Source organism: Procambarus clarkii, chromosome 8, assembly GCF_040958095.1.
Source record: "Procambarus clarkii isolate CNS0578487 chromosome 8, FALCON_Pclarkii_2.0, whole genome shotgun sequence".
Taxonomy (NCBI): Eukaryota; Metazoa; Arthropoda; class Malacostraca; order Decapoda; family Cambaridae; genus Procambarus; species Procambarus clarkii.
In genome coordinates this window covers 7,128,659-7,154,310 of record NC_091157.1, presented here as the reverse complement: position 1 = coordinate 7,154,310, position 25,652 = coordinate 7,128,659, and the positions used below count along the sequence as shown (strand labels likewise).

General features: G+C 50.0%; 2 protein-coding genes across 4 annotated transcripts in view; both read right to left on the bottom strand.

Moving 5' to 3' along the window:
- Positions 1-25,652, bottom strand: part of LOC123759588 (maternal embryonic leucine zipper kinase) — a 134,955-nt gene that overhangs the window by 66,936 nt on the left and 42,367 nt on the right. The gene's annotated exons all lie outside the window — the stretch shown is intronic.
- On the bottom strand, positions 4,287-5,402 carry LOC138359523 (uncharacterized PPE family protein PPE24-like). The gene has a single exon (XM_069318863.1). The coding sequence runs from the start codon at positions 5,400-5,402 to the stop codon at positions 4,287-4,289; it is 1,116 nt and encodes a 371-aa protein (XP_069174964.1).

Genomic DNA, 25,652 nt, shown 5'->3' with positions numbered 1-25,652 from the left:
CTGTCACTCCCGGCACACGGTTGTGATTGGTCGATGCCACAGAGTGATTTATCGCCATGATTAAACTTCCGAGGGGTTAATACCTTCCGGGGGGTTGGATAATGGCCATGGGGGTGGGTAATTTATTTAATTATTATTTTTTTTATTTTTATTTTATTTTTTTTGTTTTTGCAGGGATATTCCTGCGCAGGCCCTAAGCTTCTTGCTGGCCCACGATGTGTTGATTGTTTCTGTTTTACTTGGGCGGAGTATGAGTATTTATGACTCGTATGGTCGCTTCAGTAAGATTTTGCCATATGTGTAACAACTTCTTCTGCTCTGTTGAATCTAAGGTGAAGTCTTAATGGGTTTGTAACTGTGCACTGTGTTAGATAATGTTCCAGTGGTCTGTTGGGCATTTCTCCACAGTGTTGACATTTCCTCTCGTCTTCCGGAACCTGTAAGCCTATTTCCCATGCACATGGGTATCCAAGCCTGATGCAATGTAAGTGTACTTCTGTTGCTCTACTGCTCCATTTCATCAAACTAAGTGGTTCGTAGTTGGTTGAATTCTTGTACCAACCCGCAGATCCTGATGTTGCAACTTCTGTGTTGTGGTCACTGTACATCTTTTGCATTGCTCTGTTTCTAATTACTTTCTTAATCTGTGATAGACTCTGTGGTATGTAAATGTCTACATTTCTTCTCTTAGTTGCAAGTTTTGCAACTTCGTCTGCAATGTCATTTCCTATTCCCGGTGAGTAATGACTCTTGGGGGGTGGATAGTGACCTCCCACGGGTGGATAATGACCCCCAGGGGCGGAAAATGACCCCCAGGGGCGGAAAATGACCCCCAGGGGCGGAAAATGACCCCCAGGGGCGGAAAATTACCCCCAGGGGCGGAAAATGACCCCCAGGGGCGGAAAATGACCCCAGGGGCGGAAAATGACCCCAGGGGCGGAAAATGACCCCCAGGGGCGGAAAATGACCCCCAGGGGCGGAAAATGACCCCCAGGGGCGGAAAATGACCCCCAGGGGATGGATAATGGTCCTCTCGGTTAATGACCCAGAATAGTAGTTATGACCCTATAGATGATAGTTATGACCCTATAGATAATAGTTATGATCCTAGGTGATAGTTAGGGCCCCAGTTGTCCCTGGACTCTCAGGTACAGGCCCATCATGGAGCAGTCGGTAGTGCATGTGTTCAGAAAGCCCATGGATGCGCGATCGATCCCATCGCATAGCTTTAATATCTAACATACAGTATATATATTTTTATATATATATTATATATATATATCCCCATTATATGCTCTCCATCTCACGTTGAAACTGGAGCTGGGCCTCGCCGTGAACTTTAACTCCATCAACAAATCGACTCTCTTCTTGTTTACAACAAAAGAAAGTTTCCGGTAAAAGAGCAGACACACAGCTGGGGTCGAGCAGATGACGACTATCATCCGTGACCTGCGTATACTACGCTGTACGACGACTATCATCCGTGACCTGCGTATAGTACGCTGTACGACGACTATCATCCGTGACCTGCGTATACTACACTGTACGACGACTATCATCCGTGGCCTGCGTATACTACACTGTACGACGACTATCATCCGTGACCTGCGTATACTACGCTGTACGACGACTATCATCCGTGACCTGCGTATACTACGCTGTACGACGACTATCATCCGTGACCTGCGTATACTACGCGGTACAACGACTATCATCCGTGACCTGCGTATACTACGCTGTACAACGACTATCATCCGTGACCTGCGTATAGTACGCTGTACGACGACTATCATCCGTGACCTGCGTATACTACGCTGTACAACGACTATCATCCGTGACCTGCGTATACTACGCTGTACAACGACTATCATCCGTGACCTGCGTATAGTACGCGTTTTCTGCTACTGTCAATTTGTGTTTTTGTTGGTATGATCAGCGTCTCTCCCGGTACCCGGATCCCGAAGCCAGAGTTCACGAGGACGCCGGTAATACCAAACGACGTGTTGTGAGGCTTCCAATTGGCTGAGGTCAATGTCGCGCCGAGTCAATGGCCATTAGGTGCTCTGAGGAGGAGGATGGGGGGGGGGATGATAACGGTATAATAAGCACTATAAGGTTTATTGGTCATTATCGCATCATGGGGTTATCACCTCCCGCCAGGCTAACGGTGCCTGGGGGATCGAACGGGTCGGTCGGTGAAGAGCTCCCGAGGTCGCCTCCGCCGCCGGCATGGTAATTCATGTATGATGGTTGAATTACTGGCCCTAGGCGATGATTAGGGTAGTTAGGCGTGATGGCGGAGTGGGCCACGGGGGGGGGGGAAGTGGTGGCACCATTGAAATGCCCGCCGATGTCAAATCACATCGTTATCACTTCATAGTTTCAACTGTTGCGTGTTGTTGTGTGTCAGATTCATTTTGGAGAAGAGTGCGTTAGAAAGCCAACCTCCTCCAGGAACAGGTTCTGTGGGTCACTCCGAATAAAAATGTACCCCTAGTTTGTGGTCTGTTTATTATGCGTTATGAGGAGGAAAGCAATTAGGTTCCTGTCGGGTATATATGCCCGAAACCCTGCGCGTACTAGTGGCTTTACAAGATTGTAAATACTATGCTATGTATTCTCTCAAACCCAATGTACCTTCTTGTATATAAATAAATAAATAAATATATGGATAACAGCAGCTTAACGCAAAGGGGTGCTCACACACACTGTCGGTGTTTCCAGTGTTTCCAGTGTTTCAGTGTCTTTTGTGTGTGTGTTATTCAGTGACAGTAGTTAATAAATGGAATGCACTAGGAACTGATGTGGTGGAGGCTGACTCCATACACAGTTTCAAATGTAGATATGATAGAGCCCAGTAGGCCCAGGAACCTGTACACCAGTTGATTGACAGTTGAGAGGCAGGACCAAAGAGACAAAGCTCAACCCCCGCAAGCACAAATAGGTGAGTACACACACACACAGGAGCACTGTGGAGTCACGCGGGGCTCTGTACTCGGTCCTATCTTGTTTCTGATATATGTAAATGATCACCCGGGGGGTATAGACTCATTTCTCTCAATGTTTGCTGACGATGCCAAAATTATAAGAAGGATTTAGACAGGAGGACTGCTTGAGGCTTCAAGAAGATCTAGACAAATTGAAGGAATGGTCGAACAAATGATTGTTAAGAGTTTAACCCAAGCAAATGTGCTGTAATGAAGATAGGTGTAGGAAGCAGGAGGGCAGATACAAGGTATCATTTGAGAGATGAAATTCTTCAAGAATCAGTGAGAGAAAGACTTGGGGGTTGATCTCTGTGGCGTAGTGGTAAGACGCTCGCCTGGCGTTCCGCGAGCGCTTTGTCCTGGGTTCGTATCCTGACCGGGGGAGGATTTACTGGGCGCAAATCCTTAACTGTAGCCTTTGTTCAACTGAACAGTAAAATGGGTACTTCTAAAAATAATTCTTCGCGGGGGTCGTATCCCAGGGAACATAGGATTAAGAACTTGCCCGAAACGCTACGCGTACTAGTGGCTGTACAAGAATTAAGAACTCTTGTATATATAAAATAAGAAAAAAATCACGCCAGACCTGTCCCCTGCAGCCCATATCAAGAGGATAACATCAGCGGCATGTGCCAGGTTGGCCAACATAAGAACGGCATTTAGAAACTTGTGTAAGGAATCATTCAGAACTTTGTACACCACATATGTCAGGCCAATCCTTGAGTATGCAGCCCAGCATATAGTCCATATCTAGTCAAGGATAAGACTAAACTGGAAAAGGTTCAAAGGTTTGCCACCAGACTAGTACCCGAGCTGAGAGGTATGAGCTACAAGGAGAGACTACGGGAATTAAACCTCACGTCGCTGGAAGTCAGAATACAGAAGAGTTGAGGGGACATGATCATCACATACAAGCTTCTCAAAGGACTTGATAGGGCAGATAAGGACATGCTATTTAACACGAGGGGCACACGCACTAGGGGATACTGGTAGAAACTGAGTTCCCAAATGAGCCACAGACTTATTAAAAAGAACTTTTTAAGCGTCAGAGTGGTTGACAAATGGAATGCATTAGGAAGTGATGTGGTGGAGGCAGACTCCATACACATTTTCAAGTGTAGATATGATAGAGCCCAATAGGCTCAGGAATCTGTACACCAGTTGATTGACAGTTGAGAGGCGGGACCAAAGAGCCAGAGCTCAACCTCCGCAAGCACAAATAGGAGTACATACGCAGTATAGCTATATATATATTTATTCAGCATTTATAAATGTTTTCAACTCAGTTTCTGTGATAGTTCACCTTTGGTATATTTGAAGCATCAAAACTATTCCAAACGTTGATCTGCTAGTCGTACCTCCGTTATATTCCAGTATCTTGAGGTGTACTAATTTCAAATGACTTGAACCCACCCGGAACCCCATGCTGACTGGAGGAACCACCCGGAACCCCATGCTGACTGGAGGAACCACCCGGAACCCCATGCTGACTGGAGGAACCACCCGGAACCCCATGCTGACTGGGGGAACCACCCGGAACCCCATGCTGACTGGGGGAACCACCCGGAACCCCATGCTGACTGGAGGAACCACCCGGAACCCCATGCTGACTGGGGGAACCACCCGGAACACCATACTGACTGGAGGAACCACCCGGAACCCCATGCTGACTGGAGGAACCACCCGGAACCCCATGCTGACTGGGGGAACCACCCGGAACACCATACTGACTGGAGGAACCACCCGGAACCCCATGCTGACTGGAGGAACCACCCGGAACCCCATGCTGACTGGGGGAACCACCCGGAACACCATACTGACTGGAGGAACCACCCGGAACACCATACTGACTGGAGGAACCACCCGGAACCCCATGCTGACTGGAGGAACCACCCGGAACCCCATGCTGACTGGAGGAACCACCCGGAACCCCATGCTGACTGGGGGAACCACCCGGAACACCATACTGACTGGAGGAACCACCCAGAACACCATGCTGACTGGAGGAACCACCCGGAACCCCATGCTGACTGGAGGAACCACCCGGAACCCCATGCTGACTGGAGGAACCACCCGGAACCCCATGCTGACTGGAGGAACCACCCGGAACACCATACTGACTGGGGGAACCACCCAGAACACCATACTGACTGGAGGAACCACCCGGAACCCCATGCTGACTGGAGGAACCACCCGGAACCCCATGCTGACTGGAGGAACCACCCGGAACACCATACTGACTGGAGGAACCACCCGGAACACCATACTGACTGGAGGAACCACCCGGAACACCATACTGACTGGAGGAACCACCCGGAACACCATACTGACTGGAGGAACCACCCGGAACCCCATGCTGACTGGAGGAACCACCCGGAACCCCATGCTGATTGGAGGAACCACCCGGAACACCATGCTGACTGGAGGAACCCTCCGGAACACCCATACTGACTGGAGGAACCATCCGGAACACCCATACTGACTGGAGGAACCATCCGGAACACCATCATGACTGGAGGAACCATCCGGAACATCATGGTGACTGGAGGAACCACCCGGAACACCATGCTGACTGGAGGAACCACCCGGAACACCATGCTGACTGGAGGAACCACCCGGAACACCATGCTGACTGGAGGAACCCTCCGGAACCCCCACCTCATTACGAAGCTCAACCCCTCACTCATTACTGCCGTCAGGTCAAACAACACTCACGCTCAAAACAAATTAAATAATACGATTCTGGAATTGGTGTTATTAGAGAGATTATGAAGGTTAAGTCATTTATGGAATAATATGTTTGACCCTGAGGCAATTACCTGGGTTGTTTAGTGGAAGGTCTCATTGCTAACCTGCTGGAACCATTCATTACTCGTCCAGGCAGGAACCTGTAGTGTTTTTTTTTTGTATCCAAGCATGATTTTTTTTTAGCATAACTGCTTTTGGATTACACAGATTTTTATCTCGGTTAATATGTGATTAAATGTGTTCTGCAGTCTTTCCATCACAATTAATGGTTGAAGTAGCTTTTAATATTATATGAAATGTGATTTTGTTTTTGCCAATGATAATATAACAGTTATATAAAATTTGTTTGGATTTCATCCCATGTTGGAACTGGAAAAGCATGACTTTGTAGATCGACTGGCCAATGAGGCTTCCTCGAAAGAAAACAGTGACTTTGGACTGTCTAATATTATAATTAAATATATATACATTTAAGAGATTACTTCAAAATTAGAACCAAGATATGCCCAGAGACCTGAAAGCTGCAGTATTAAAAGGTATGGCAACTTTTGTAATAATAGGTATTTGTATGGTCAGCACAGTAACCCGACCAGGTAATGTGGTTTAGTTATTGCGCGAACTCGCCTTGGCTATACACTCATCTGGCAGGATAGTGAGGCTGAGCCACTACCAGAATATTCAGATTGTAAACTCTGTGACAAACCTTTAAGGCATTCACTTGAACACTATATTGTTGAATGTGAAACTGTAAAAGATTTTAGACCCCCTGGCCTATTGTACCACCAACTATGTAATTATTTAATTTAATCTGGTGTACTGGACGACATCCTAACAATTTATCCTACAAAAATTTTGTCCATTTTAAAGAATGGATTTTTTTTTATTTATTTTAGTTTTAAGTTCTTATGAATCCGTCCCGGCCCTTATGTGGCCATGCATAAAAGAAAGTCGCATTTATATATTTCATTTTACGAATATGTCCGCGTGGCGCAGTGGTAACACACTCGCTCCGTGGTTCACGAGCAATTTGGCTTTGGTTCATATCCTAGCCCGGGGAGGATTGACTGGGCGCCAATCCTTAACTGTAGCCTCTGTTCACCCAGCAGTGAATGGGTACCTGGTTGTTAAACGATTTGGCGGGTCGTATTCCAGGGAAAATAGAGATTAAGGACCTGCCCGAAACGCTACGCGCATTAGTGGCTTTACGCGTAAGGATTCTTGTATATATAAACAAAAAATGTATATCGTCTAATGTAGTTGATTATAACCATGATATATATGTGCTTCAGCCTACAGTTTAGACCTACTGTCTTGTGTATGACCCTCTGTCCTGCGTGAGAGTGAATACCAGCATTATCCTCACTTTAATAAGACCTAATTGAATTACTCAGATTATTGACAAAATTAATTACAATTTTGCCTAAAGATGTTAATAATAAATAAAAAAATTCGGCCGCCCCCTCTTCATGACCAGACAATCCAAGAGCCTTGCAACCACTAAGCAGACGACCCCTACCAGGAATGATAGCGTCCCCCCGGCCAGGAATGATGGCGTCCCCCCGGCCAGGAATGATGGCGTCCCCCCGGCCAGGAATGATGGCGTCCCCCCGGCCAGGAATGATGGCGTCCCCCAGCCAGGAAAGGCGGCGTCCCCCCGGCCAGGAAAGGCGGCGTCCCCCCGGCCAGGAATGATGGCGTCCCCCCGGCCAGGAATGATGGCGTCCCCCCGGCCAGGAATGATGGCGTCCCCCCGGCCAGGAATGATGGCGTCCCCCCGGCCAGGAATGATGGCGTCCCCCCGGCCAGGAATGATGGCGTCCCCCCCGGCCAGGAATGATGGCGTCCCCCAGCCAGGAAAGGCGGCGTCCCCCCGGCCAGGAATGATGGCGTCCCCCCGGCCAGGAATGATGGCGTCCCCCCGGCCAGGAATGATGGCGTCCCCCCGGCCAGGAATGATGGCGTCCCCCCGGCCAGGAATGATGGCGTCCCCCCGGCCAGGAATGATGGCGTCCCCCCGGCCAGGAATGATGGCGTCCCCCCGGCCAGGAATGATGGCGTCCCCCAGCCAGGAATGGCGGCGTCCCCCCCCCCCCCCGGCCAGGAATGATAGCGTCCCCGTCTCCAGCCAAGCGTAGCGGCTCTTTAAACCCCCTGTTCCTGTACCAGGTTTTAAAGGGACCGGAAGACACAGATGCTAATTTGCATAAATTCCTCTGAACTGTGAGGAAGAGGTAGGGAATAGGACCCTAGTAGTGTAACTCTAAGCATGGCGTGCGTGGAGACTCTCTCTCTCTCTCTCTCTCACACACACACACACACACACACACTACGAGGTGGGGCCTCGTAGCCTGGTGGGTAGCGCGCAGGATTCGTAATTCTGTGGCGCGGGTTCGATTCCCGCACGAGGCAGAAACAAATGGGCAAAGTTTCTTTCACCCTGAATGCCCCTGTTACCTTTTCAGGGGCATAGGTACCTAACTCCCAGGTAAATAGGTACCTGGGAGTTAGTCAGCTGTCACGGGCTGCTTCCTGGGGGGGGGGGGGGTGTGTGTGTGTGTGTGTGGAGAGAGAAAAAAAAAAAAAAAAAAAAAATAGTTAGTAAACAGTTGATTGACAGTTGAGAGGCAGGCCGAAAGAGCAAAGCTCAACCCTCGTAAAAACACAACTAGTAAACACACACACACACACACACACACACACACACACACACACACACACACACACACACACACACACACACACAGGCCTCGCGGCTGAGTGGGTAGCCCTCGGGGGGTCGTAAGTCCTAAGGGCTGCCCTTAGGACTACGACCTGTTTCAGAATAGAGAAAGGAGAAGTCCCGGAACTAACACAGGTGGCAATAAAGCAGGCAGCTTTGCAAGATTGTTCACTGTGCTGGCCACTTTGTCCCGAACCTGCATGGCAACAACTTGCCATGAATTTACGCCATCACTTACGAAATCGGTACATCTTTCCTCAATTATGGCAACTTTGTTTATATTTCTGAAATTATAGAGCACCGAAGTACTATACGGGGTTGTTGATAAATATAATGACCTGAAGTTGTGAAGTTTCCAAGCTCGTAAACTGATTAATAATTAAGTAAACAAAGCTGCCATGATTAAGGAAAGATGCACACGTTTCGTAAAGGGTTGTGTAGAAGATTGATCAATCTTGGCCCGGACAATTGATCTGTTGACATCGCCTACTGCACTAGGAATTACCCGCCATGTAACAAAGAAAATGGGATCAAAGCACACAACACTAACTCGTACATCACTCCCAGCTCAAGACTACAGTCAGTGACCTCCGGTCGTGAAAGATGCACGCCTGGAGAGGAAACTAGAACAATTGGAGAACATAAATCTATGTGGAAACTGGGAAGAAAGGAAGGCACGTAATTCTTGTATTTGAGAAGGAGCATAGTGAAAGGGATCAACCGCAACAAAGACGTTATTCACTACTTTACGTTTTAACAACGTTGTGCAAATGTTGTAACAACGCTGTGTCAACGTTTTAGCAATGTTGTGCAAATGTTGTAAAAACGCTTCGACAATGTTGTGACAACATTAAGGTTAAACCCGTTGTGATTACCCCGTGTGATTGCAAGGATGGCCGCCTGTGGCTTTCTGTTCAGGAATGTATTTAATACTTATGCCTCTATGTGTGAAGGCGCAATTAGAGAGGCAGAAGAGGGGTCCCAAATGCTCCCAGATAGACGGCACACTGACGGGGCTTCCGCTACCGCGCCAGGGAATGAGGTTTGTGGCCGCCTGTGTAACTCACAATACCGAGATAATGTCAGATGAACGGCAGGCATGTGCAAACGAGCAGTTGATAACACACTCACTCGCTCTGTCTCATTCACACTCCCCCACCCCCCACACACACACACACACACACACGCACATCCCCAGAAAGCAGCCCGTAACAGCTGTCTAACTCCCAGGTACCCATTTACTGCTAGGTGAACAGGCGCATCAGGGTGAAAGAAACTCTGCCTATTTGTTTCCGCCATCGCCGGGGATCGATCCCCGGCGATGGCGGAAACAAATGGGCAGAGTTTCTTTCACCCTGATGCCCCTGTTCACCTAGCAGTAAATAGGTACCTGGGCGTTTGACAGCTGTTACGGGTGCTTCCTGTGAGGGAGGGGGGAATCGGTTGATTGACAGTTGAGAGGCGGGCCCAAAGAGCCAGAGCTCAGTCACCGCAAGCACAACTAGGCGAGTACAGACGGGCAACCACAGACGGGCAACCACAGACGGACAACCACAGACAGGGAACCACAGACGGACAACCACAGACGGACAACCACAGACGGACAACCACAGACAGGGACCCACAGACGGGCAACCACAGACAGGGACCCACAGACGGACAACCACAGACGGACAACCACAGACGGGCAACCACAGACGGACAACCACAGACGGGCAACCACAGACAGGGACCCACAGACGGACAACCACAGACGGGCAACCACAGACGGACAACCACAGACGGACAACCACAGACAGGGACCCACAGACGGGCAACCACAGACGGACAACCACAGACGGACAACCACAGACAGGGACCCACAGACGGGCAACCACAGACGGACAACCACAGACGGACAACCACAGACGGGCAACCACAGACGGACAACCACAGACGGGCAACCACAGACAGGGACCCACAGACGGACAACCACAGACGGGCAACCACAGACGGACAACCACAGACGGACAACCACAGACAGGGACCCACAGACGGACAACCACAGACGGACAACCACAGACAGGGACCCACAGACGGGCAACCACAGACGGGCAACCACAGACGGACAACCACAGACGGACAACCACAGACAGGGACCCACAGACGGGCAACCACAGACGGGCAACCACAGACGGACAACCACAGACGGACAACCACAGACAGGGACCCACAGACGGACAACCACAGACAGGGACCCACAGACGGGCAACCACAGACGGACAACCACAGACGGACAACCACAGACGGACAACCACAGACGGACAACCACAGACGGACAACCACAGACGGACAACCACAGACGGGCAACCACAGACAGGGACCCACAGACGGGCAACCACAGACGGACAACCACAGACAGGGACCCACAGACGGGCAACCACAGACGGACAACCACAGACGGACAACCACAGACGGACAACCACAGACAGGGACCCACAGACGGGCAACCACAGACGGACAACCACAGACGGACAACCACAGACGGACAACCACAGACGGACAACCACAGACGGACAACCACAGACAGGGACCCACAGACGGGCAACCACAGACGGGCAACCACAGACGGACAACCACAGACGGACAACCACAGACAGGGACCCACAGACGGACAACCACAGACGGACAACCACAGACGGACAACCACAGACAGGGACCCACAGACGGACAACCACAGACGGACAACCACAGACGGACAACCACAGACGGACAACCACAGACGGGCAACCACAGACGGACAACCACAGACGGACAACCACAGACGGGCAACCACAGACGGGCAACCACAGACGGGCAACCACAGACGGACAACCACAGACGGACAACCACAGACGGACAACCACAGACAGGGACCCACAGACGGACAACCACAGACGGGCAACCACAGACGGACAACCACAGACGGACAACCACAGACGGGCAACCACAGACGGACAACCACAGACGGACAACCACAGACAGGGACCCACAGACGGACAACCACAGACGGACAACCACAGACGGACAACCACAGACAGGGACCCACAGACAGGGAACCACAGACGGGCAACCACAGACGGACAACCACAGACGGACAACCACAGACAGAAGCACACGTTACAACTCTCCTCATCAGTCACGCTTCAGAGTGACGGCGTGACTGAGCCTATATGCGTTGTTGTTGTTTTAGATTTAGCTACTCAGAACGAAGTGTCCATGTAGCACGGGCTATGGCGAGCCCGTAATGGCCTATATGCGTCACACTCACGCTTATAAAGGAGGCTTCATGCAATAGAGGAGCCACGCTCACACGGTCCTCTCTTCCTCAGAGGTAAACAAACCCCTGAACACCTGTTGATAACTTGACACGTGTTGATACCGTAACAATAAAGGCCTTAACGGCAGACAGTTGGGTCTCGTAACGAGTCTAGGCGGCGTTAACTAAACAATTAGGGGGGGGGAATGAGGTGCTAACGGGAGTCAGTCAGGCGGGGAGGGGGGGGGGGGGGTGTTAACTATGGACAGACGGAAGGGAAAATTGTTAACGGAAGACCTTAATGGAGTAGTAATGGACCCCCATACCCATCCTGTGGGGCACTGTATGATGCTGCACATTCCCAGGGGAGGCTGTGAAGGTGCTGCACATTCCCAGGGGAGGCTGTGAAGGTGCTGAACATTCCCAGGGAAGGCTGTGAAGGTGCTGCACATTCCCAGGGAAGGCTGTGAAGGTGCTGAACATTCCCAGGGGAGGCTGTGAAGGTGCTGCACATTCCCAGGGGAGGCTGTGAAGGTGCTGAACATTCCCTGGGGGGGCTGTGAAGGTGCTGCACATTCCCAGGGGGGCTGTGAAGGTGCTGCACATTCCCAGGGGAGGCTGTGAAGGTGCTGCACATTCCCAGGGGAGGCTGTGAAGGTGCTGCACATTCCCAGGGGAGGCTGTGAAGGTGCTGCACATTCCCTGGGGGGCTGTGAAGGTGCTGCACATTCCCTGGGGGGCTGTGAAGGTGCTGCACATTCCCTGGAGAGGCTGTGAAGGTGCTGCACATGCACCCTGGCGCGCTACGCACCACCGCTGGTCCTACGGTTCATACGCTTCACTTGCGCCGTATGGATGGTCGCTGGCCGTCACGCTGGCCGGCCGCCGTGTTGATGGGGTGACTCGCTTAATCCCTCTAAGTCTCCCGGGGGCTCTTCCCCCTTAACCAAATTCCCCCCTTTCTCTCCCCCTTCCTCCTCTCCCCCCTCCACCTTTCCCTCTCCCTGAACATGGAATATTTCCACGCCACACTGAGCACAATTACGTTATTTTCACTGTTTTTATTCAAGGTTGTAACAACACACACAGATATCACATTAACGTGATGTATCAATGAGAAAATCAGTAGGAGCCGTGAGGAGGACTCTAACCCGTGCTCTATGGGTACTCCCAAGCAACTGGACATATATTCCTCAAGTAAATACATTTGTGAATATGTAAACGTGAATATTTGTGAACCACGATTTTTCCTATTAATATGTTACGTTAACATGGAAAACGTGACCCAGTAGAGGCTTCACTCGTCTGTATGGAGAACCGAAGCGTTAGGACGTCGGTGGCTTACGACCCAAATTGGTCTTCTATCTTACGATCTCGTTACAGCCTCCAATTGCGGGGTTCGTTTAGAGCGGACATAGTTTAGGGTCACTTTATAGGTCGAGCAATTTCACCGGATGAGATCACTCGCAAATGAATATAGTTCAAGCGTGTGGGGATCCGGATGGTATCGCGCCTAACCGCCCTCCACGGTGATTGTATCACGCCTCGCCGCCCTCCACGGTGATTGTATTGCGCCTCACCGCCCTCCACGGTGATTGTATCACGCCTCACCGCCCTCCAAGATGATTGTATCACGCCTCACCGTCCTCCAAGATGATTGTATCACGCCTCACCGCCCTCCAAGATGATTGTATCACGCCTCACCGTCCTCCAAGATGATTGGCTGAAGGAGCATCTGTTATCTGTGACGTCATACAACAGTGCTCAACTCCTCCCAAAATAATAGCACTTCTCAAAACTATTTGTTCGGTCGTACAAAATTGGACTCTTGACCCTCCAAAAAAGTCCTCTTTTCAATTAACGAATTAACCCAAATGGCAGTAAACAAAATTTGTAAAACTAAATAAAGAACCTGACCCAACCTGTCCCAGCAATCCTAGGCCTAATATATGCTATCTTGGGACTAATATAGTATCCCCGACAACACGGTGGAGATCAGAGAAAATGGCTCAGGAGCGGACGGGAGACAACCGACCAGCCGACCTTCGAGCATGTAAACATTTTATATGTTTATTCATTTATTTTATTTATTTATATATATACAAGAAGGTACATTGGGTTTGTGAGAATACATAGCATAGTATTTACAATCTTGTAAAGCCACTAGTACGCGCAGCGTTTCGGGCAGGTCCTTAATCTAACAGATAATTTTAAGTAGGTAAATTCTAGCAGAATTAATAAAATGATAACAGATACATTGCAAGAAATAAATGAGATGAGAGAGATTATTAAGTATATTAAAGCACATTGGTATATTAAAGTCCTGATTGATTACATTGACAGCTTGATTGGTAATTTAATTTATAAATACAAGAGTTCATATATTCTTGTACAGCCACTAGTCCGCATAGCGTTTCGGGAAGACATGAGATGTAGAGCTCTCTCGCTCCCTCCTTGGGTTTAATAACTGGGTTTAATCATTCGTACAGATATAGAATATATGTATTATAATCAGTGACTTGCATTTGCTTGAACAAATTCACAAGGGCCGTGACGAGAATTCGAACCTACGACCAAGCGCATCCCAGACGCTGTCTTAATCGACTGAGCTACGACATGGTAAAATTGAAGGGCAAAGAACGGCCTATTGACATAGCTCGAGTGCATGGGGGAAATTGTGTAAAATCCTGGTTTGTGTCACGGAGAGGCTGCAGGATCCAAGTAAATTCAGTAGAATTTCTGGTTGCAGTTCTTTTACCATGTCGTAGCTCAGTCGATTAAGGCAGCGTCTGGGATACTCTCGAGCCCCGAAATCATCTCAAGATAAGAAGGGGAGTCATTGCATTTCACACACACACACACACACACACACACACACACACACACACACACACACACACACACACACATACAAATCCTGCTCCAGAAAAAAAAAGGTGGGATGCTCTCGGACGTAGGTTCGAATCCTCGTCACGGCCCTTGTGGATTTGTTCATTTGATACATCACGCTACTGTGATTTCTGTGTGTATTGCATTTGCTTAACCCATTGTCTGGTGGCCACGTGACTCCAAGAAGATAACTGGAGCTATTCAGTCTTTAATACCTCTTAACCAGAGGTATTCATCATTAGTAGGATTACAGCTTAGCTGTAAAGCTTTACGACACAGCGGTCCCACAAGACCGCCGGAATCGGCGTTCACTTTCACTCCAAACTAATTATTCACTCTGGTTATTTTGTACACAAACTCATCCGTAATGCAAGCTAGCAACATGCAACACGCCGGCTCAGATGTGAACATGGTGCCCACAAGATGCACTCAACACGCAGCTATCTAGTGATCTCCGCTTCCTCCAAACGTTCCCGACGATGGAGACGTTAACATTTCCTTCCGCCTGGGCCGACGTGTTTAGCTTACGACTCTCCAGGAAGCTCTCAGCAGTAAGAGCGACAAGCAAACAAGATCATAAGAGGAAGATCGTAGCTCAGTCGATTAAGGCAGTGTCTGGGATGCTCCCGGACGCAGGTTCGAATCCTCGTCACGGCCCTTGTGGATTTGTTCAAGATCATAAAAGGAATTCGGCTATTATTTTGGTACCTTAATCGTCTCGTTTCCGAAAGACAATTTGGGACTCGTGAGATTGGGACCTCGATCGACCAGTTCCAAAATGCTGAGTGCACCAGGGAGACCCGAGGCTTCGTGCACCAGGGAGACCCGAGGCTTCGTGCACCAGGGAGACCCGAGGCTTCGTGCACCAGGGAGACCCGAGGCTTCGTGCACCAGGGAGACCCGAGGCTTCGTGCACCAGGGAGACCCGAGGCTTCGTGCACCAGGGAGACCCGAGGCTTCGTGCACCAGGGAGACCCGAGGCTTCGTGCACCAGGGAGACCCGAGGCTTCGTGCACCAGGGAGACCCGAGGCTTCGTGCACCAGGGAGACCCGAGGCTTCGTGCACCAGGGAGACCCGAGGCTTCGTGAGGGGGTCCCTTTTTAAGGAAGCTTTAAAGTCCTGAGAGAAATCATTTATTCGGAGATCAACAGCTGTAAGAAGCCCAACACTTTCAAGGATAATCTGCGCACGTTTTCCATAAGAATAAAGGAAACAGCAGAAGGCCTGTTGATCAAGACGAGACAGCTCCCATTTACATCCTCCCAAACTCGTTCATTTCTATGTCTAGCCTTCGCTTGAAACAATCCAGGTAGCAGTAATCCACTTCAGGGAATTTTAAAGCCCCGGCTGTTGCTTCCTGAACATGCTTCATTGCTTAGTTTCCATCCAGTTCCCCGTCCCTAACAAGTCCTGATGGCGCAGTGGTAACACTCGGCCCTCGCTTCGCGAACTATTTGACCCAGATTCGTATCCTGGCCCGGGGAGGATTGACTAGGCGCCAATCCATATCTGTACGCCTCTGTTCCCCCAGCAGTGATTGGGTACCTGGTTATTAAACAATTTGACGGGTCGTGTTGTAGAGAAACTAGCGGGTATAAGGCTTACTATGAGCTATGGGAAGGGAAAGCTCTCAGCCTATTAACAGGTGTCAACAGGAGTCTGTTCCTGTACCCACCTGTTAATTGAAAAAAAAGGTTGGAGCCTGATCAACCAGGCTGTGACTCATACGTCAGGCTGCGAGCAGCCGCGTCTAACAGCCTGGTTGATCAGTCCAGCAACCAGGAGGCCTGGTCGACGACCGGGCCGCGGGGACACTAAGCCCCGGAAGCACCTCAAGGTAGCCAAGGTAGCCCATCCTCAAGAGCAAATACATTAACATGAGAAGAAACTTTGGTGCCAAACAGCGCCCTTGGGGCACATGGGAAAGCCAACAGGTCGCCATGTATATTTCCTATCTTGACAACTGCTACACATGTTCTGGAGGTGTTATATACATGGCTCACCTGTTCAAAACACCTGCAACACCTGCTGTGCCCATCTGCACGTGGTATTTCATAAGTAACTAAATACTCCGATTTAAAATTATTATATAATAATGATGAACATTTAAATTACAATGTAACACATTAGACACACACACCTGCCCCCACTCACTGACACATTAGACACACACACCTGCCCCCACTCACTGACACATTAGACACACACACCTGCCCCCACTCACTGACACATTAGACACACACACACCTGCCCCCACTCACTGACACATTAGACACACACACACCTGCCCCCACTCACTGACACATTAGACACACACACACCTGCCCCCACTCACTGACACTATATATTATTAATTAATAATACATTTGAGGTAGATTTTGGGTGCAAACGAGGAGTCACAATAACGTGACTGAAATGTTGACCAAACCACATACTAGAAAGTGAAGGGACGACGACGTTTCAGTCCGTCCTGGAACATTCTCAAGTTAAGTTCACAATCGACTTGAGAATGGTCCAGGACGGACCGAAACGTCGTCGTCCCTACACTTTCTAGTGTGTGGTCTGGTCAACATAGATTTTGGGTGTTTCTGTCAATTTTGTTGGACAGCCAGAGACACACGAAACGCTTTAGGGGTCGCATCGTTAGAACAAAAACGACCCCGTCCATCAACGATCATGTCGCCAGAGCATAAACGACTCGTCCATCAACGATCATGTCGCCAGAGCAAAACGACCCGTTCATCACTCACCGTGAACACCCCGGAGAGAGAGAGGGGGTACAAGGAACCCAGCTACACCACCCCCATCACTAGTAATTCACGAATTCTTCACCACATCCTGGCCTGCTGAGGTGGATGAGCGCACGTCTGTGTAATGATAGTGTTTGGTTCCGGTGGTTGGGGTGCAGCAGGGCTTGATTTCACGCAAGCCGGAGAGTTTATGTAAATCTTGGAGGGTTATTGATTGGTTCTGTGGCTTCTTGAGTGCATGTAAGTTAGCGGTATAGGCTGTTCTGTCCGTGGGGGCCACTTGATGGTTGTTTGGGGGAGGGGGGGGGGGCCATCTAGTGGTTGTTAGGGCTACCCAGTGGCTGTTTTGGGGGCCAACCAGTGATTGTTAGGTGACCACCCATTAGTTTGTCACGGAAGCCAACCCGTTCTCAAAGTCCATTCCATCCAGCGGTCGACCCGAAAAACGCATTCATTAATTTTAACATGTTGTTCATTCAAAACAGGCATTTTTTTCAAATATGTTGTTGTTGTTATAGATTCAGCTACTCGGAACAAGTTCCAAGCAGCACAGGCTATGGCGAGCCCGTAACTTGGCTCCTGGCACAGGAGCGGGGCAAGTAGCACGGGCTATGGTTAGCCTCCTTTTCAAATATAAATTAATATCAATATATATATATATTAGCATATCGTGCATATTTAGGCATTGATTAGGTTACGTGTTTAGGTTCTGTTGGCGATTATTTGTATTTGTAGTACGTGGGTGACGCATTTACAGCGTTGTTGTTCGAACAAAAGTCGTCAGCGAAGCACTTGTTCCGGAAGTGTTCGGACGTCATCAGTTGTGAGTCGTGTGGAACCCGTTTTCATTCATAAACAAGGGGTTTGGCGGGACCATGGAATGGACCTTGGCATCTATTTACGAGAACGGGCTGGTATTTGTAGTACGTGGGTTCTACTCTATTACGTGGGTAATTTGCATACGTCTTCCATAGAGAAGATCCAGAAAATCCCCCACAAAAATAGTAGCAAAAATGCTTATTAGAAATATAGGTTCGTAAAAGTAAAGCTTATAAACAAATTTAAAATATACACCAGAGCTCCAAACCTAATTCAAGTCTGTTTATTGAGACAAGAAAGAATTACATCTCAAAGGGATAGAGTAGCTTAGGCTATTTCTAACCCCCCCCCCCCCCCCTCCAACCCTAATTTTGTTTAGCGGCAGCAAAATAACACAGTGAGACCATTGGTCTTCTCTCGGGACTGGGGATTCTCCCCAGCTAATAGGATCATTAACGCGCCACCAATTAATGATAAATGGTGATAGACCTCGTGCTACAAACTTCTGTCTGATTAACAGTATGATTGCGGTCGGGATTGGTGATTGCCAGCAATGCGGTCGGGATCAACAACACGATTAGAGCCAACAATGTACATATGGAAATAGGGTCAGACCAATCACCCGGAAGGTGGGTCACGAAGGTGAAAACTGCTCTAAAGGAAACGAATATTGGGCACCACTTCAACAGGAGGATATGGGGGGGGGATGTGGCGAGGTAAACACGGGAACATTTATATAAAAGAAAACAAGACCTTGAGTTAATAGGGGAGACTGAACCTTTTATTTGGTTATAATGAAGAGCGGGATGTCCATCATTGCCCGAGGTACACGGTCCAGACATGACTGTGTACCAAGTACACACACATGACTGTACCACATACACACGACTGCACCGGTAAAAACCATGATCAACACCTGATCTTTTATAAAAAGGTCATCGCATACATAAACATCTAGTTGCAAATAACTTTTCTATTAACCATTCGCCAGATGAATTATCCAGGCCGTGTGCGCAGCCTCGGGCCGCGATGCGAAGAGTCTGTACCCAAATAGCTTCTGACCTCTGACCTCTTCCCCCCCCCCCCTCCCCCCCTAAGCCCTTCGAGCCAACCACGCCAAGAAAGGAGGTCAGAACGAGACCTGTCAAAACAAACTCAGCACAGTGTATGATCTTGACTTGGGTTCTCCGGAGGGGGCATCATTATAGGTCAATTATAAGAATGGCGAAGAGGTCAATCATATTATTTGCTTGTGCGAGGAGCTGCCGGGATTGGGTTTGTCCTGGAAACAGGTCAACCTGGCACAAGACAGACAGTTTTTAGCAGAGTTATAAACAATGCCGAAAAATTCAGTGTAGTCTAAGATTCAAAAATCCTTATTTGAAGAAAGGTCATTTTTCTTACCTGAAACTTGACTCCCTCTTCGCGTTATCCAAATTTAAAAATGTCACAATAAAGAGAGAGATTATTGTCATTATTGTGATTTAATGTTGGCTTCAGGGGGGTAATTTCCTCCTGTCACCAGTTTCCTGTCCTTGCTGCGACCCTCAGACACAACAGCCATCAGGTAAATGTTACTTCCATTAATAATACAACATACATACATACATATATTTGACACACACATAACCAGCTACTAATTCATACAAAGGAGGTCAACAGCTGTATAACTAAATCTTCAGAAAAGCGGAGGTCCGATCATCATCAAAGCCGGACGACTGACCCACGACCTGTCGTGACCTCGGGGGTCCGACCATCAAAGCCGGACGACTGACCCACGACCTGTCGTGACCTCGGGGGTCCGACCGTCAAAGCCGGACGACTAACCTACGACCTGTGGCAGTACTGACAAAAAATATCTCGGTATTCATCGGAACAATTGGGCGACTGTTTTGCATTTTAACTACCGGGGAGAATGCTTTTGTCAAGCGTTTCGTACCAGTGAAACAAAAGCTGGTACGAAACATCTCTCAGACACTGACTGTCAGGAGGACATGCACTCACCTATTTGTACTCGCCTATTTGTGCTTGCGGGGGTTGAGCTTTGGCTCTTTGGTCCCGCCTCTCAACTGTCAATCAACAGGTGTACAGATTCCTGAGCCTACTGGGCTCTATCATATCTACATTTAAAACTGTATGGAGTCTGCCTCCACCACATCACTGCCTAATGCATTCCATCCGTTAACTACTCTGACACTGAAAAAGTTCCTTCTAACGTCTCTGTGGCTCATGTGTGTTGTGCTGTGCTCATGTGTTGCTACTCTCTAGCTGTAGCTGCTATAGCTTGGTAACTACTAGTTATTCGCGTGTTGCGCTAGTAACAGTGGTTAGAGCTGAAGAGGTAGCTCTATTGAGGCTGAAGTTGGAGCTTGACCAGCCCTAGCTCGAATGTAACCTCTGACCAGTCCTGGCCTGAAAGAAAATTTTGACCAACCTTGCCTGAAAGTGACCTACGAAAATTCTCAAGCATCTTAACTTGCAAGTTCAGTCTTAACCACAGCCAATTATTCAGTAGCCACTACAAAAAAAAAGTAATCACCTTGTCTCATCTTTCATTTAATCAAATTTCAGCCAATGTACAATCAACACCAACATGCCAGACCTCCTTCACAAGCAATTTCCAGATCTCTGTCAACAAGGCAGAGTCACAGTCTCTTCACAGTCTCCGTGGTGTAGTGGTAAGACACTCGCCTGCCGTTCCGCGAGCGCTTTGTCATGGGTTCGTATCCTGGCCGGGGAGGATTTACTGGGCGCAAATCCTTAACTGTAGCCTCTGTTTAACGCAACAGTAAAATGCGTACTTGGTTGTAACAACGATTCTTCGCGGCGGGGATCGTATTCCAGGGACCTGCCCGAAACGCTACGCGTACTAGTGGCTGTACAAAAATGTAACTTTTTTTTTTTTTTTTTTTTTTTTTTTTAAGATATATACAAAAGAGAATTACATATGCGACAAAATGAACTAAACCCGAAAGTTAAGGACGAAATTAATAGTCCGAGCATGCCAAATGACGCTAAGGGTCGTTAGCCACAACTAACAGGAAGAACACCCTGTTAGAGGGGAAAGGGGGGGGGGGGGCTTTTAAACCACGGTTGGGGGGGGGAACCATCACGCAGGTCAAGGTTCGAATTACTGGAATTAGCAGAGGGGGGGGGGGGCAGGATGTGATTCTACTTGCATGCGAGTAGAGTCCATCTAGTTGGTGGTAATCACAGGTGTTGAGAGGCTGGTGGTGGTATCTGTGACTGGTTAGTGGTGGTTGTGGTGGTGCTGGGGGGGGGTTGTGGTGGTGCTGGGGGGGGATTGTGGTGATGGGCCAGAGACCGCGGCGCTCACTGCTGAATGGAAGATGGCAAACTACCCGCCGAGGAAGTGAAAGGTTCCTCGGAGGGAAAGAAATACAAAGATTTTTCCCGGGTTTCACTTCGTTAAGGACATCGATGGTGAAAGGTGTTGGAGGTTAATGCTCGTTGATCTTCACGTGCTGCAAGAATGTGAAGCGTGTTCTCACCTGACTGTGTTCACCTTGAGAAGCTTGCAGGGTCGAGCGTTAGCTCCTGGTTCCCACTGAACTCCAGCTGTTAGTCGTCTAATATAGTGACTCCCGACTATTCTCTCTCTCTCTCTCTCTCTCTCTCTCTCTCTCTCTCTCTCTCTCTCTCTCTCTCTCTCTCTCTACATCCCTTTGACTCTGTGCTTCAAGTGCCCTTCAGTTTGCCAAGGTTGTCTTGTAGTCTCTTGCTGTCCTCCTCTGTCTTAATCCACCTTGTAATTTTAGCATCGTCAGCAAACATTGAGAGGAACGAGTCTATACCCTCTGGAAGATCATTTACAAGAGAACACGAGGTACTGGGAGAGGACGCGGGTTGCTGGGAGAGAACACTGGGGTGCTGGGAGAGAACATGGGGGGCTGGGAGAGAACACGGGGGGCTGGGAGAGGACACGGGGTGCTGGGAGAAGACACGGGGGGGCTGGGAGAGAACACGGGGGGGCTGGGAGAGAACACGGGGGGGGGGCTGGGAGAGAACGCGGGGGGCTGGGAGAGAACACGGGGGGGGGGGGCCGGGAGAGAACACGGGGGGGGGGCCTGGGAGAGAACACGGGGTGCTGGGAGAGGACACGGGGTGCTGGGAGAGGACACGGGGGGGCTGGGAGAGGACACGGGGGGGCTGGGAGAGAACACGGGGGGCTGGGAGAGAACACGGGGGGGGGCTGGGAGAGGACACGGGGTGCTGGGAGAGGACACGGGGGGGCTGGGAGAGAACACGGGGGGGCTGGGAGAGAACACGGGGGGGGGCTGGGAGAGAACGCGGGGGGCTGGGAGAGAACACGGGGGGGGGCTGGGAGAGAACACGGGGGGGGCTGGGAGAGAACACGGGGGGGGGGCTGGGAGAGAACACGGGGGAGGGGCTGGGAGAGAACACGGGGGGGGCTGGGAGAGAACACGGGGGGGGCTGGGAGAGAACACGGGGGGGCTGGGAGAGAACACGGGGGGGGCTGGGAGAGAACACGGGGGGGGCTGGGAGAGAACACGGGGGGGGGCTGGGAGAGAACACGGGGGGGGGGGCTGGGAGAGAACACGGGGGGGGGGCTGGGAGAGAACACGGGGGGGGGGCTGGGAGAGAACACGGGGGGGGGGCTGGGAGAGAACACGGGGGGGGCTGGGAGAGAACGCGGGGGGGGGGGCTGGGAGAGAACGCGGGGGGGGGGGCTGGGAGAGAACGCGGGGGGCTGGGAGAGAACGCGGGGGGCTGGGAGAGAACGCGGGGGGCTGGGAGAGAACGCGGGGGGCTGGGAGAGAACGCGGGGGGCTGGGAGAGAACGCGGGGGGCTGGGAGAGAACGCGGGGGGCTGGGAGAGAACGCGGGGGGCTGGGAGAGAACGCGGGGTGCTGGGAGAGAACACGGGGGGCTGGGGAGAACACGGGGGGCTGGGAGAGTACACGGGGTGCTGGGAGAGGACGCGGGTTGCTAGGAGAGAACACTGGGGTGCTGGGAGAAAACACGGGGGGCTGGGAGAGAACACTGGGGTGCTGGGAGAGGACGCGGGGTGCTGGGAGAGAACACGGGGTGCTGGGAGAGAACACTGGGGTGCTGGGAGAGGACGCGGGGTGCTGGGAGAGGACGCGGGGTGCTGGGAGAGAACACGGGGTGCTGGGAGAGGACATGGGGTGCTGGGAGAGAACACGGGGGGCTGTGAGAGAACACGGGGGGCTGTGAGAGAACACGGGGGGCTGTGAGAGAACACGGGGGGCTGTGAGAGAACACGGGGGGCTGTGAGAGAACACGGGGGCTGGGAGAGAACACGGGGGCTGGGAGAGAACACTGGGGGTGCTGGGAGAGAACACGGGGTGCTGGGAGAGGACACGGGGTGCTGGGAGAGAACACGAGGTGCTGGGAGAGGACAAAGGTTGCAACATTAAGTGTACTCACCTAGTTGTACTCACCTAGTTGTGTTTGCGGGGGTTGAGCTCTGGCTCTTTGGTCCCGCCAAAGAGGAAGTGTGTGTGACCGAGGAAGCTGCTCAACAAGCATGACCTACTAACACTCTCAGCTCCCCCGCCCCGTCACTACCAAGAGAGCCAATACGAGCACCAACGCGCACTCTTAGCGAATAATAACCCCATTAACATGTAACAAACCCACCCGGGTACTCTCATGTACTTTAACAATACACTGCCGCCTGTTACAATGAACCTGGGGCCAGATTCACGAAAGCACTTACGCAAACACTTACGAACCTGTACATCTTTTCTCAATCTTTGGTGGCTTTCTTTACAATTATTGAACAGTTAGTATGTTCCGAAGCACCAGGAGGCTGTTTATAACAATAACAACAGTTGAATGGAAAGTTTTCCTGCTTGTAAACTGTTTAATAAATGTAACCAAAGCCGTCAAAGATTGAGGAAAGATGTACACGTTCGTAAGTGCTTGCGTAAGTGCTTTCGTGAATCTGGCCCCTGGCAGAGATCCCAACATATTGACGCTTCCGGATGGCAAGAGTGTGTGGAGACTGTTTCATGCTTAATCATGTCGACATAACGGGGGTAGAGTTGAATCTTCCTCGTCCGCTTCAGGGGCCAGATTCACGAAGCAGTTACGCAAGTACGTACGAACGTGAACATCTTCCCTCAATCTTTGATGGCTTTGGTTACATTTATTAAACAGTTTACAAGCATGAAAACTTGCCAATCAACTGTTGTCATTGTTATAAACAGCCTCCTGGTGCTTCAGAGCTCATCAACTGTTTAATAATTGTAAACAAAGCCGCCAAAGATTGAGAAAAGATGTACAGGTTTGTAAGTGCTTGTGTAACCGCTTCGTGAATCTGGCCCCAGTACACCCTGAGATATCCATTATCAGGTACAATCCGCCGCCCCCATAGATGGGGTGAATAGTACCTGGTCTGTACCCCGTGTACGAATGGTACCTGGTCCGTACCTGTAGATCGTACCACCTACGGGCTACGATCTGCAGTGATCGCTCTCCTCCAAGCCAGCACACACACAGCGTAACGGTCCATATGATTCCCTTGTTACATCCTGTAATAAAGTTGTTACAGTTTGTTATAACGTTCTTATGACGTATTAGAACGTTGTTACAACTTGTTATATATTGGTTTACAATTGTTAAAAGGTGTTAAACCTTGTTCGAACGTCGTATGAACGTCGTAGTTTTGTCATGCGTTCCGAACGTTGTAGTTACGTTGGTTGCGAACGTTGTAGGAACGTTGCAATTTCGCCAGTTCCTAACGTGTAGGAACGTTGAAGTTTCGTTGGTTCCGAACGTTGTAGGAACGTCGTAATTCCGTCGCGAATTAGGCGGGAAGCACCTCCTTATCCACTTGAGCGACAAGTGGCGCACCACCTTGTTCTAACAAACCGTGCGAGACAATTGTACCTCCAAGATAACATACGTGGGAAATAACTACCCAAGATCACATGCCACCGGAAGATTATTTCTCCACACAAGGGCTCAAGACCCCATAGTCCTCCCGGAAGTCTTAATATTTCCTCTCTCTCTTTTGTGGATTTGTATGTAGCACTTCTCAACATGCCTGTAAGGTACAGTGGTGCCATCAGGGTACAGTGGTGCCTTCGGGGTACAGTGGTGCCATTGGGGGGGGGGGATGGTGCTGTATTCCACAAGGAACAAAGCAAGCCTGAGACCAGACCAAGGATGGAAGTACATTACAACTTAACACAGGACAACTGGTCATAGAAGCGTCTGCCTATATCCTCTCAAGTTCCCACAACGTCATAAAAATGGTGTACTCCCGAAGCTAACCGAGGACCCCGAATGCCTTACTCTCTCCTTCACTCGAGTCATCTGGTTAGAGAAAGCATCTGCCTCGAGTGCCTCTTAGACGTGGCCACCTATTAGTGGCGGTCACTTGTTAAAACCATCCAAATGTTTACGCTGAGAACCTGTTTAAGAACAACCCCAGTTTTAAACATTTAAG

Coding starts and splice junctions, on each gene's coding strand:
- LOC138359523 (XM_069318863.1), bottom strand. CDS start 5,402: ATGGTGTTCCGGGTGGTTCCTCCAATCAGCATGGGGTTCCGGGTGGTT.